The 15,017-nt window shown below is 47.8% G+C and overlaps 1 protein-coding gene across 1 annotated transcript in view; it reads right to left on the bottom strand.

The window, feature by feature from the left end:
• LOC125623284 (antigen WC1.1) overlaps positions 1–15,017 on the bottom strand; it is a 55,227-nt gene that overhangs the window by 14,772 nt on the left and 25,438 nt on the right. The window contains 2 exon segments of the mRNA XM_075125098.1: positions 2,946–3,251; positions 3,506–3,820. Of these exon segments, the coding sequence (XP_074981199.1) occupies positions 2,946–3,251; positions 3,506–3,820 (621 nt within the window).

The raw sequence follows: 15,017 nt of genomic DNA, 5'->3' as shown, positions 1-15,017 counted from the left end.
TTGGTAGCCAAATAACATTTCAAAGCTAAGAGTGAAATCCTGGCCCCACTGAAGGCAATGGTAAAACCTCCATTGACTTCAACGGAGCCAGGAGTTCACCCTAAGACTTGACCTCCCTGCATGCAGCTAGGGTAGTGCAGGGGTGTAGCCACGGGTGGGCTGTGGCCTACCCAGTGATCATCCAGGCCCACCCAAATCAGGGCCGGAGCCCCGCGAATCCACAGGCTGGGACTCCCACCCCCAGCTCAGTGTCCGTCAGCCTGGCCACATCTTTCTCCTGCCAGCGCCATGCGCTGCTTCCCTGGTCTCTGACCCAAGCACTAGCCCTGCGGTGGGTGTGCCTCCTGAGGGCAGGTCTGGGAGGGACTAGTGCTGGGGCCAGAGACTGGGGCAGCAGCTCCCAGCACCGGCAGGAAAGGGACGTGGCTGGGCTGACGGACACTGAGCCAGGGTCGGGAAGGGTGAGCAGAGCTTGAGCCCTAGTGGGACCCCACTTTGCCCAAAAGGCACGCCTAGGTGACCAGATGTCCCGATTTTATAGGGACAGTCCTGATATTTGGGTCTTTTTCTTATATAGGGGCCTATTACCTCCCACCACTTGTCCAATTTTTCACATTTCCTATCTGGTTACCCTAGGCACGCCCCGCAGCCTGTGTGCCCTGAGCAGCCTCAGCTTTGGAGCCCCCCTCCCTCCTGCCCCTTTCCCAAAGCACCGGATTCCTCCTGCATCCCTCCCTCTGCTCCTCCCGTCACTGCCCACCCCCGAAAGCTGAGGCCCACCCAAGTTTCCTGTCCTAGGTATGCCACTAGTGTACTGTGAGGGCAGAGAGTAGCTCTGGGGCTTTCCGAGGAGGCTCATGGATATAACTGGGTACCACAGCTCCGCAGGAAGGCCGGATGGGATCATGGCAGATGGAGCTCGTATGGAAGGGACCAGGTGTTTTTCCTTAGAAGGGATTCTCCTTCCAGCAATTGTAGGGAGAAATCAGCATCTTCATGTGCTGAGGAGTTCCCTCCGAGAACCAGGGTCTGGGCTGAGTAGCTAGTTAGGAGAGGCAGGGCAGGGCTGCAGGCAATTCAGTGAGGAATGCCGGTAGCAGCCTCTGTGAGAAGCAGGAGAACTTGGAGGTTTTTTGCCCCCAAGGTACAAAGTTATCAGTTGTAAAGAGGAGAGTAGACCTCTGTTGAGAGTTCTGGGCAGGGCCACATAGGCTTAGTCATGGTGTGTAACGGCACCAGTGACTCTGGGCTCTGTGGGGGTCAGTCCTGGAAGCTACGTGTCCATTATTAGGAAGAAGGTTGAAATCCAGGGCTTCTGCAGTAGTTTTCTCTGTAAGGATCCCAGTTCCAGCCAGGCAAGAAGCCCTATGGAGACTCTGTACATGGATCTGAAGATGTGGCAGAGAGGGGAGCTGAAACTTCATAAAGCAGGAGGGGTCCTTGTGGTGAGGGGAGAAGCAGATGATCATAATGGCCCTTTTGGGTCTTAAAACTCTATGGATCTATAGACCCATAAGATGGGCTCCATTTAGGCACAAGGGAACCAGATTGGCTGGCCATTTAAATTAATTTTCTAGTGAATTATTTTCCCGCAGGGCCCTGGCCACTTTCAGTGCCCAGGATGGATAAATCGGGGTTGTGCAGCATCAGACTGTTGCTTGTATGACCCCTGACTCCGCTGCTGACTCACTGGGTGGCCTTGGGCAGGTCACTTTGCTTTTCTCTCTCAGTTTCACCGTCTGTAAAATGGAGCTGTGACATTGCACTCTGTAGGATTTTATGAAAGTATGCTGATGAGTGTGAATATAATGTAACTGAAATATGCTTCCTGTATGCTGGCAAGGGGGTAATGAAGTCTTACAGTGACATGTGATCATGTCACCTGAACTCGAATCCATCTTTAACCTGGTGCTTTTCCATTGAAAAGGAGGGATGGGAACCCAGAGAGGGACAAAGGATTCCCGCCTTATGCAAAAGATATATAAGTGAGTGGAACAGAACAAAGTGGGCAGCCATCATGAGAAATCCCCTAGCTACCACCTGAGCTGGAACAAGAGCTGTCCAGGGAAAGGATTGTGCCCAGACTAGGTAGGCATCCAGTCTGTGAAAGAAACTTATTGAAACATCTCTGAGGGTGAGATTTTATCTGGATTCAGTTTTATTACTGTATTCGGCTTAGATTTGCGTGTTTTATTGTATTTTACTTGGTAATTCACTTTGCTCTGTCTGATACTACTTGGAACCACTTAAATCCTACTTTCTGTATTTAATAAAATCATGTTTTACTTATTAATTAACCCAGAGTATGTATTAATACCGGGGAGGGGGGTTAAACCACTGTGTATATCTTTCTCCGATAGTTATAGAGGGTGGACAATTTATGAGTTTATCCTGTATAAGCTTTATACAAGGTAAAACGGATTTATTTGTGGTTTGGACCCCATTGGGAGTTGGGCATCTGAGTGTTAAAGAGGGGAACAGTTCTTAATTGCTTTCAGTTAAGTCTGCAGCTTTGGGGCACGTGCTTCAGACCCTGGGTCTGTGCTGGAGCAGACTGGCATGTCTGGCTCAGCTAGACAGGGTGCTGGAGTCCTAAGCTGGCAGGGAAAGCAGGGGCAGAAGTAGTCTTGGCACATCAGGTGGCAGCCCCCAAGGGGTTTCTGTGATCCAACCTGTCATAGGAGATAATAATAATACTTACCCACCTACTTCCCTGGAGTTTGGTGAGGGTTTATTAGTGTCTGGAGCGTACTTTGAACACATAAAGCTCTGCAGAAATGGTGAGTACTCTGGAGAATCAGGCCCTGAGGGTCTCAGGTTGCTGCTCAATCACCGCAAATAAGTAGCGAGTTGGGAATTTTGGCTTTAATCGTTGTAAGTACTGTGGGACAGCATCACACACTGAGGGGCAGGTGTCCTTAATCCAGCATCTCTCTTGCACTTACCTGAGCAAATCACACTGGCATCATTGTCGTGTGAGCACTGAGAGGCCCCCAGGGCAGTAACAGGGCAATGGCGCAAATGGGTTTCAGTCCCTTTGCAGTGAAATGTGTCTGTCCAGACAGAGCCAGTTCCCTTCCCAAAATACCCTCCTCCTGGGGCTGATACAGCGAATCCGCAGTCGAGCTGACGACAGAGAACGTTGGCGTCTGGTAAATCCCAGCGTGAGTCACAGAGGGTTCCCCAGGCACCAAGAACCTGGATCTCCACCCTTCCTGAGCACGCTGTGCTGCCGTTCACCAGACGGAACCCTGTGTGCCCCGGGGAGAAGGGAGAAGGGGTTTAGAGAGGGAACATTTAAGATATTTTATATTAAATAATAAAGGAAAGGAAAGTTGGGGGATTGAACCCATTCCCATTATATCGAGTTGTTTAGGTTTTACTGGAAGCTGATAGCAGCTTTGTTATCCCAGCTCCCTACAGAGTGAGATCATTTTTTTTTTGCTGCATTCTACTCTAGAATACACACGACTGGGATTTTAGAGACATTGTGCCAAATTCTTACGTGAGCATATGACACTTGCATCATTTGCATGTGAGCACGTCTGACTCCCGTGTGATATCCTGGGACAGTACATGATGTGTGACTCATTCCCTACACACTGGAATTCCTCAGTCCAGATTGGTCCATGTCCTTCTCGGAAATGAGCTCCTCCTGGGATAGATAGAGCTGTTCCACACTCTAGTCCATTACAGATAACACTGGCAGCTTTGAGATCAAAGTGTGCATCACAGATTGTAGCCCAAGTGTCTCCATGTCTTACTTCCACACGTCCTGAGCAGGCACTGTCCTCTCCAACCAGCTGGAGCTCAATGTGTCCTAGAAAGCCAATGAAGGATGAAAATTACAAAGGAGCCTCAGGGAGTCAGGTGTTCCACTGCCTTAGAACTTTGGCCAAAAGCCCATCCTGGTGCAGTGGGACAGTGCAGGCAGCAATTAGACATTTTTTTAAAAAGCAATGTACAACAAATGGAAAGAGGGGAACTTAATAGCAATCGATATACACTGGAAGTTCTGAGATGTAGAAAATCGATAAGGGAAGCTAAAGCTATCAGGGAAAACTCCATAGTTGGCAGGGCTAGGAACAATAATGACCATTTTTTTCAGTATATTAGGAGTAAAGACAAACAAATAAACAAATCCTAACAAAGGTGTAGCCCATTACAAATGGAGATGGTAAAATAGTTTATAATGATGCAAATAAGGCAGAAGTGTTCAATAAACATTTCTGGTTTGGGATAGAAGCAGGAAGTGTATTCATACTATGTGAAGAGGGTGAACCTCTCTGCAGTCTGTTGGTAACTAAGGAGGATGTTAAACAGTATCTAGTAGGGATAAACTTTTTTAAAAAATCAGCAGGCCTGAATAGCTTATGAAATCTTGGAATAAATAGAAATGTAGGACTGGAAGGAACCTCATGAAGTCATCTAGTCTATCCCCCCACACCAAGAGAGGTTTAAGTATACCTAGTCCATCCCTGATAGATGTTTGTCTAACTTATTCTTAAAAGTCACCAATGACGTGTGTGACGGGTTCGGTTACAGACACCCCCTTGGGACTGTCACCTCGTGTTCTGAAATTACCTCTGAGCCCGTTTTCCCTGCCAGCTTGGGACTCCAAAACCCTGCCTTGTTGAGCCAGACATGCTAGCCTGCTGCAACACACACCCAGATCTGGTCCACACCCCAAAAGCTGCAGACTTCAACCAAAAACTGCTCAGCAGGTCACCTATCTCCAGCATCCAGACACCCAGTTCCCAATGGGATCCAAATCCCAAATAAATCCCTTTTACTCTGTATAAAGCCTATATAGGGTAAACTCATAAATTGTCCACTGACAGAGAGATATGCTGTCAAGGTTCCTCCCCCACTCTAACTCTAGGGTACAGATGTGGGGACCTGCATGAAAAACCTCCTAAGCTTATCTTTACCAGCTTAGGTCAAAACTTCCCCAAGGTAGAACATATTCCACCCGTTGTCCTTGGACTGGCCGCTACCACCACCAAATTAATACTGGTTACTGGGGAAGAGCTATTTGGACGCGTCTTTCCCCCCAAAATACTTCCCAAAACCTTGTACCCCACTTCCTGGACAAGGTTTGGTAAAAAGCCTCACCAATTTGCATAGGTGAATACAGACCCAGACCCTTGGATCTTAAGAACAATGAACAATCCTCCCAACACTTGCACCCCCCCTTTCCTGGGAAATGTTGGATAAAAAGCCTCACCAATTTGCATAGGTGACCACAGACCCAAACCCTTGGATCTGAGAACAATGAAAAAGCATTCAGTTTCTTACACGAAGACTTTTAATAAAAATAGAAGTAAATAGAAATGAAGAAATCCCCCCTGTAAAATCAGGATGGTAGATATCTTACAGGGTAATTAGATTCAAAAACATAGAGAACCCCTCTAGGCAAAACCTTAAGTTACAAAAAAGATACACAGACAGAAATAGTTATTCTATTCAGCACAATTCTTTTCTCAGCCATTTAAAGAAATCATAATCTAACACATACCTAGCTAGATTACTTACTAAAAGTTCTAAGACCCCATTCCTGGTCTATCCCCGGCAGAAACCAGCATATAGACAGACACACAGACCCTTTGTTTCTCTCCCTCCTCCCAGCTTTTGAAAGTATCTTGTCTCCTCATTGGTCATTTTGGTCAGGTGCCAGCGAGGTTACCTTTAGCTTCTTAACCCTTTACAGGTGAGAGGAGCTTTCCCCTGGCCAGGAAGGATTTCAAAGGGGTTTACCCTTCCCTTTATATTTATGACATATGCACAGCTGCTTGCTCCCCCAGGTATTAATTACTTACTCTGGGTTTATTAATAAACAAAAGTGATTTTATTAAGAATAAAAAGTAGGATTTAAGTGGTTTCAAGTAATAACAGACAGAAGAAAGTAAGTCATCCAGCAAAATAAATAAAAAACACGCAAGTCTAAGCCTAATACATTAAGAAACTGATTACAGGTAAAATCTCACCCTCAGAGATGTTCCAATAAGCTTCTTTCCCAGGCTAGACTCCTTTCTAGTCTGGGCCCAATCCTGTCCCCTGGTACAGTCCTTATTAGTTCCACCAGACATCTGAGGTGGAAAACAGGGGCTTTCTCATGACTGACAGCCCCGTCTGTCCTGCTCCACCTCTTTTTATAGCTTTGGCACAAGGTAGGAATCTTTTGTCCCTACCCCTCCTTCTAAATGGAAAAGTACCAGATTTAAGATGGATTTAATATGGATGTCATGTGAGACCTCATTGTTCATTACCCACAGGCTGGCCCACACGTACACAGGAAGGCTTGCAGGTAAATAAACCATCTACAACCAATTGTCGTAGTCAATGGGAGCCATCAAGATTCTAAACCACCATTAATTGCCCACACTTTGCATAATTACAATCTGACCTCAGAGTCATACTTCATATTTCTAGCTTCAGATACAAGAATGACACATACATACAAATAGGAGGAATATATTCAGTAGGTTATAACTTTTGTTTTGATACCTTACATGAGACCTTTTGCATAAAACATATTCCAGTTACATCATATTCACACTCATAAGCATATTTCCATAAAACATATGGAGTGCAACGTCACAACGGGGACTCCACAACCTCCCTTGGTACCTTGTTCCAGTACTTAACTATCCTTATAGTTAGAAAGTTTTTCCTAATATCTGACCTGACTCTCCCTTGCTGCAATCTAAATGGATTACTTCTTGTCCTACCTACCCATTGTAGAGAGAAAGCCCAAAACTGGACACTCTGCTCCAGCTGAGGCCTCACTAGTGCTGAGTACAGCAGGACAATTACCTCCTCTGTCTTACATATGACAATTCTGTTTATAAAATCCAGAATAACATTTCCTGTTTTCAAAACAGCATCACCCATTTCAGTCTGTGATCCAACATAACCCCAGAACATTTTCTGCAGTACTGCTGCCTTGTCAGTTATTCCCCATTTTGGATTGTTTGCATTTCATTTTTCCTTCCTAAGTCTAGTACTTTGTACTTGTCTTTACTGAATTTTAATTTACTGATTTCAAACCAATTCTCCAATGTATCAAGGTCATTCTGAATTCTAATACTCTCACCAAAGAGCTTGTGACCCCTCCCAGGTTTGTGTCATCCACACATTTTATGAGTTTATTCTCTACTCCATCATCCAAATCACTAATGAAAATATTGAATAGTTCCAGGCCCAGGAGAGTGATATTATTTCTGTATCCATAGGAACACAGTGACCAGAGAGAAAAGTGTTAAGGCAACTAAAGGCCAACGGGCATATGTCTTACCTAATCCTCAGCATTTCCCTCAAAACCTGGGCTGGCCCAACCTATCAGGGCCAGGTACCCCTGCTTGTGGGGACTGGGTTTCAATATCCTTCCCTGCAGACCCTGCCTCTCCCTCTTTGTTCATCAGGGCTCCCCTTTTCATCGTTCCCAAGCTCTTTGTTTAATTTTCCCACTTGAAGGGCCCCTCCCCAATCCCAAGCTGGGGGGGAGGGGTGCCTGGCTTGGTCAGAGGCAAAAGTTCAAAGGCCTTGACACCCATATTGTCAGTTAAGCACCAGTGACTGGGTTCTCTGTAGCCATTGTCTGCCTTGCTGGGACATGTGGGGAGCTCCAGCAGGAGTTACTCTTTGAACCTGGTAAAAAATGGCAAAACAGCAATAAAAGAAACAGAAGTACACATAATATACATAACAACACAGATATTTCCCACGGTCTAGGCAGGGTCATAGTGGACAAGCAACGGGACTAGCGCTTCCAGGGTGATGCTGTGAAAAGGCGAAGGTGATCCTTGGCGGTTTAAACAGGGGAGCAGTGAGAAGAGCTGGCTGAAACGCAGGATTTCCAGCTCACAGGAAATTTTGCTAGTTCAAAACTTCCTGTGAACCAGAAATCCCCTCAAATTTGTTCTGGAAAGACCAACACATGGTGTGTCTGACATGAAATTTGCTCCCTGGGACACCAGCAGATTCTGAGTGACACTGACATTCTTGTCAGTTTCACCTCCAGTGCTAAGAGAAAAACAAAAATGTCAATTTCTCTCAGCTGCTGTTGGGGATCCCAGGATCTGTGGCTCTTGGGCAGCCTCACCATGCAGACTGCCTTGGCTGGGGACCCCTGGGCTTCCAGAGTCCTGGGCCAGTTGGGGTCCCAAATAGCCAGCTGGCCTGGGAGTACCGAAGCTCTGGGGTCCCCGGTCTGGGGCAGTCTGCAAAACAGAGCTGCCTCAGAGCCGCAGACCTTGGGAATCAGGATCCCACCCAGGATTTCTAAATTCCCTGCTGTGGAGCTGGGAGCTGAGCCCTGGTTAAAGCTGGGACTCCCTTCTCCATGGCAGTGTTTCCCTGGAGCTGCAGACTATAGAAAACCAGGGTCTCTGGTCCTGGGGCAGTCTACAGGGTGCAGCTATCCCAGAGCAGCTGACCTGAGAAGACTGGGGTACCTGGCCCCAAGGCAGTCTGCATGGCAGGGCTGGCTGGAGCCCCCCAAGCCAGCTGGCACTTAACCATGCAGGTTTCTGCCACAACCCTGCCTGTGGTCTAGAGAAAGTTCCTTGCACCCGACTCACTTTCATGGGAAATGTCCAGTTCAACAAACCAGCATTTTCCAGTGAAGCTCCATTTTGCTGGATAATTTCTGACCAGGGACATGATTTTACCTCTGTATACAGTATGGTGAGACCGATACCGCATCCAGTGTGTTGTCCACATTTTAAGAAGGATATTAAAAAAAAAATGGAAAGGGTGCAGAGAAGAGCCACAAAAATGATTTAAGGACTTGAAAATACGCCTTCTAGTGAGAGATTCCAGGAGCTCCGTCTGTTTATTTTTAATAAAGAAGACCAAGAGATGATGTGATTATACTGTATAAGTACTTTAGTGTAGAAGTACTTGCGCAGGGACAAAACACTGGTATGTAGAGGCCTCCTTATTCTAGTGGAGAAAGACAAAACAAGAACAAATGGCTGGAAGTTAAAGCCAGAGAAATTCATATTAGAAGTAAGCCATATATTTTCCATAGCGAGGACAATTAACCACTGGAACAAACTAAAAAGGGAAGCAGAAGATTATTCACCTCCTGAAGTATTTAGATGAAGATTGGATGCCTTTCTGGAAGATGTACTTTAGCCAAACAAAAATTATTGGATTTTTAAGGAGTAACTGGTTACTCCTTAAAATTGGTTAAGGAGTAACTGGATTAAATTCTGAAGCCTGTTACCCAGGAGGCCAGACTATATGATCTAATGCTTCCTTCTGCCCTTAAAATCTATAAAGCTACGTTTCTAAAAGGAGGTTAAATTTGTAAAGTCAAGCACTCAAACATTCAGAATGCCAGACTCGTGTTGTCCTCTGTAACCTTAATTAGTCCCTTTTGTATTTCCATTGTGATACAGTCTTTAATTACACCATCAAATGCTATTTTTGCCCCAGGACCCCTGCCTCACTCAGTGCACAGGACACGTGGTGCTGACTGAATGGGTGGATGGTCAATCGTTCTTTTTATACTCATTGTGCAATGTTTGGCCCCAGCCCTTATGTACTGCACATCATCCAAACTGAACTCCCAAAATAGAATTGTTCATTTCCTCATGGGCTTTTCTATGGTGCTCATTCCTATGGTAGCTGAGTGCTTCACAAACATTAAAGAATTTCTCTTCACAATACCCCTGGGAGGCAGGGAAGTGTTGTTATCTCTATTTTACATAGGGGGAACTGAAGCCCAGAGACACTATGGCCAAAATGATCAAAAGTGTCAACTGATTTTGGGTGCCCAACTTGAGACACCCAGGTCCTGATGTTCAGAGCAGAAGACCTACTGCAGGGGTGGGCAAACTTTTTGGGCCGAGGGCCACCTCTGGGTGGGGAAATTGTATGCAGGGCTGGGGCAGGGGGTTGGGGTGCGGGAGGGAGTATGGGGTGTGGGAGGGGGTGCGGTGTGCAGGAAAGGGCTCAGGGCAAGGGATTGGGGCAGAGGAGGGGTGCGGGTGTATGAGGGGGCTCAGGGAAGGGGGTTGGGGTGCAGGAGGGGTGCGAGGTGCAGGCAGGGAGTTCGGGCTCCGGCCTGGCGCCGCTTACCTAAAGCAGCTCCGGGGTGGCAGCAGCACGCACCGGGGCCAGGGAAGGCTCCCTGCCTGCCTGCCCTGGCCCCACGCTGCACCGCTCTGGGAAGCGGCCGGAACCACATCCCTGCACGGCCCCTGGGGGAGGGGGTGCACAGGGCTCCGTGCCTCCAGGCACCACTCTCCGCCGCTCCCATTGGCCAGGAACGGGGAACCGCAGCCAATGGGAGCCCTCTGCCCCGCCCCCCCCACCACCCGGGGTCCCAGGGATGTGGTGCTGGCTGCTTCTGCGGGGCCTGTGGCACCATGGGGGGCAATCCCTCGGGCCGGATCCAAAGCCCTGAGGGGCCGGATCCGGCCCATGGGCCGTAGTTTGCGCACCCCTGACCTACTGACTTCAGTTTATAGCAGCATATGCTCAGCACTTCTGCAACCAGACTCCCACGGTTACAAGGGGCCACCCATAAAATGAGGAACACACAATTAATGACCACCTGTGAAATATTTGGTTTCAGAGACTTGCCAAGCATCACATAGGATCTCTGTGGCAAAGGCAGGGAGAGAATCCAGTTCCCCAGGGCAGGATTCAGCTGCCTTAACAAGAGACCCTCCTTTCTCCTTCTGCAATCCCCTGCCTCACACACAGCACACTTTGCAGTTTCTGTGACCAATGAGGCAGGGTCCTACACAGACCAGCCTCCTTCACGCCACAACCAACCCTGATCCAGAGCCCTGTCTAGCACAGGCGTAGTTTGACTGCTATATCTGGGGGGGACAGAGAGCACACACACACACGCACACACGCACGCACGCGCACACACGCACACACACACACGCACACACACACACGCGCATGCTGAAGCCAGTTATCTTGGCTCACTGACTCTCTCTCCCGTTCTTCTTGTCTACCCAGTGCCAGTCTCCACTCCTCAAGCTTCTCATCCCCAGGCCCAGGCTCCTGGACAAGCCAAGCCTGAACTTCACCTCTGGCTTCCCCAGCCTAGTCCCAGTTTCCCACTATTCTCTGTGCTGTCCCTCTCCTCTGGGGTCCTCAGCTGATCTGTTTCTCACACTTATCCCTGCCTTGGGTTGTCCTGTCTTCCCCAAGCCCCTGTTTCTCTTCTTGGATGCCTCTTCCTGTCTCAGGGTTTCTCTCTACACACACTTAGCTTGTGTCAAACTGGGGTGTAAATTTACCCCGCACTAGCCTGCTGCACACTCAGTGGAGATGATTTAACGCGTCTGGTGAAGACACATTACGTCGATGGGCAAGCGCTCTTCTGTCTACACAATTAGTCCACCTCATCGAGAGGCAGAAGCTCTGCTGGTGGGAGAGCGTCTCCGGCTGACATAGTGCGATGCAGACACTGCTTTAAGTCGACGTAAGTTACATTGTTGGGGGGGGGTTGTTTTCACACCCCTGAGCGATGTAACTTACATCAACTTAAGCTGTAGTGTAGACAAGGCCTCAGTGCTCAGCCACACCATCCACATGGACACTCGATGCATGGCAGGACAGTGCAGGGTAGATTTACACCCCAGCTTGCCACGCAGTTAATGTTCATGGAGGTCTGCTCTCAGTCTCCCATAGCCCACTCTGGCTGCTTATTCCAGTCTCGTCACCCAGTTAGTCTTAGACTCCCCTGACACCCTGGTTCGTCATCTGGTTTGTTTCCTCACCCATCTCCAGTTCCTCCCCATTGGTTCCCAGTCCCAGACTCCTCCCCCAGTCAGTCCCAGTCTCCCCCAGCTCCTTGCTCAGCACATCACAGTCTCTCCCCACCCACTTCCTGTCCTAATTGCCCTGCCTAGCCAGTCCTAGTCTCTTTCCCCCTCCTCCCAGTCCCAGGCTCCTTGCCCAGCCAGTCCCCATCTCCTGCTTTCTCTCCCAGTCCCACTTTCTCTCCATCCACCTGCCTCCAGGCTCAGAATAGTCCCCCTGCATCCTTATCCTCATCTACTTTCCCCTGCTACCCTGGTCTGCATTCAGTTCAGGTAGCTTCCTCCTCACACTGCCCAATAGGGCCCAATAGGTGGATACAGTCTCCCTCATCTCCATTCTAGTGACTGGTGTCACTCTGGCCCACAGCAGCCAGGAGCACAATTTCAGCATAATTTTATTGGTTACACATCTTGCCACTGTGCAGCCCCTCTTCAGGGACTGTCACCTTCTTGCGGTGAAGGGGCTTGGGTGCTCCAATGATCCTCAGAGCTATGTTGTCGGGAGATTCATTTTTCTTCAAATTTGGTGTAATGAGAAGATTCTGGAAGACTTGAGAAATGCCAACATTGTTACAATCTTTAAGAAAGGAGATAAATTGGAGTGTGGAAATTATCGTGGCATTGACTTGCAATCTGCAGCAGGGAAGATTCTTGCCCATATCCTCTTAAACCGATTACTTCCCCTTGCTGAGGAAATATTGCCGGAATCTCAGTGCAGTTTCAGACCATCCTGCTGGACAACCAATATGACCTTCCTTGCCCACCAAATCCAGGAAAAGTCTCGGGAGCAAAATCAGGACCTGTACCTGGCTCTCATTGATTTGACAAAGGCCTTTGATTCTGTCAATCATGAAGCCCAGTGGAAGGTCCTGGCCAGATTTGGCTGCCCTCCAAAATCTATTAAGGGCCTAAGGCTTCTTCATGATGAGATGACTGTCACCGTTCTCTGGCCTGGAGATGGATCCTTTCATCGTCAAAACTGTGGTTAAGCAAGGAAGTTTTATTGCCGCAACCCTGTTCTCCATGTATTTAGCAGTCATTTTGGTCCTTGATAAATACCTCCTCCCCACTGGAGTTGACATTCAATACAGAATGGATGGGCTGTTCATTAATCTTTGACATTTCTGCTCAAAGTCTAAAGTCCTCAGGGTGTGCATGACTGATCTTCAAAACGCTGATGACTGTGTCATTGTCACGCACACTGAGAATAACTTTCAGTCCACACTGGATTTTTTTGCACAAACTTACCGAAGCCTATGACTCTCGCTCCATATCAAGAAAGCTAAAGTGCTCCATCAGCCTGCTTAAGGCCTTGCACATGAGCCACCACAAATCACCATCGAGGGACAGACTTTGGAGAGAGTTGAGGACTTCTGTTACCTCGGTAGCCAACTTTCTCAAAATGCAAAAATGGACAGTGAGATCCAGCACAGGATCCAGTGAGCAACTGCTTCCTTTGGGAAACTGCTCTGGCGCGTTTTCGCAGACCGTGACCTACGGGAGGAAACCAAGATCCAGGTCTATGAGACAATTGTTATTCCTACACTCCTTTATAGACGCAAAACCTGGGTGACCTATCGACAGCACCTCAAGAGTCTGGAGAGGTAACACCCACGATGCCTCTGGAAGATCCTTTGCATCAAGTGGGAAGATCACTGCACTAACACCAGCATCCTCATTGAAGCGAATGTCACCAGCATTGAAGCAATGATCCTCACTCACCAACTCCGCTGGGCTGGACATTGTGTGCAGATGCCAGACTCTCTCCTCTCAAAACAAGCCCTCTACTCTCAGCTCACCAATGGTCAGAGATCCCGTGGTAGTCAGAGGAAACCCTACAAAGACACACTGAAAGCGTATCTCAAGAAAACTCATCACGAGCTGGGAGGAGCAAGCAACCAACCGATCTCAGTGATGCCACATCCTCCAACAGGCAGTGGCCTGCTTTGAGGAGAAGTGCCCTGCCCTCGAAGTTGAAAAGAGAGAGGGAAGGAAGGAAAGAAAAAGAACTTTCTCCCAACAGGCAGCTGACCCGTCAGGAAACATCTGTACCTACTGTGGGCAGATCTATAATTCCAGGATCGGACTCCTGAGTAAAGGACCCAGATGTAAATCTGTGGTAGAGATCATCCCGGAATGGAGGGATCGCCAATGCTGCAACCAATGAGGCTGTGGGCCTACAGACAACAGCCTCTGTCACTGTGCATCCCTGCTTCACTCCCTTGTCACCGTCCAGCCCGTGCACTGACTGAGGCAAGGACCTTGGCAGAGGAGAATGTTTTGGCAAAGTTTGGTATTAATCCAACCAGAAACGAAAAGTGAAACTGGACGAGAAGGGGTTGAGAGAGACAAAATGGCTGAGGTAATAGCTTTTATTGGACCCTCTCCTGTTGGTGAAAGAGACAAGCTTCTCAGCTTACACTCAGCTCTTCTCTGTCACATCAAAAGTTTCTCTCTCTCCAACAGAAACTGGTCCAATAAAAGATATTACCTCACCCACCTTGTCTCTCTAATATCCTGGGACTAACATGTCTACAGCAACACTGCATATCAGAAGACGACTGTCACTTTTGGGAAAGTTTTCTAGTGTTCTGTCAGGTCAGCATCTCTCAAAAATCACTTGGTGCCGAACCATCACAGCTCCCGTATGAGTTTGATCTCAGTGATATCTAGTGCACAGGGCAGTTTGTCAACAGATGACTGGTTATTTCTGGCATAATTCTGAATGCACCCAATCTTGAGTCCTTTATTCTGTTTCTACTCAGTCTGTACAAAGCAAACTCACATTACAGTTGTGACGTTATTGACATGAACTGTGACTTAATGGATCATTGTCTAGGGGAAGGTTGTAGTTTGCTGGTTATGATTATGCTGCCTGAATGTGTGTATCATTTTTGTATTCGAAGTTATGAATATTGGCTATGTAATTATTTGATTCTAAGTTGCCTCAGTGAAGCATTTGGTCGGCTTCTGGAGAAAGGACTATTCTCAGTAAGTGCCCAATCAAGAAACACTTAACTGACAATGGACTTTGGGAGACACCAATCCACATCTGAGCTTTCCTGGGAACATTCAAACTAACATGTAAACAATGGCGTCGGCCTGCAAAAAGCTGAATCATTCATAGATGTGACTTGCCCAGGTGTCTGCAAACTCCATCTTGTGCAGGGGATTTTACACAGGAGGACAAGGTGGTTTCCAACCACAAGAGAAAGACTATAT

Source organism: Caretta caretta, chromosome 1 (assembly GCF_965140235.1).
Source record: "Caretta caretta isolate rCarCar2 chromosome 1, rCarCar1.hap1, whole genome shotgun sequence".
NCBI lineage: Eukaryota > Metazoa > Chordata > Testudines > Cheloniidae > Caretta > Caretta caretta.
Note: the sequence above shows the minus strand (reverse complement) of the source record. Positions and strands in the feature narration are given on the sequence as shown.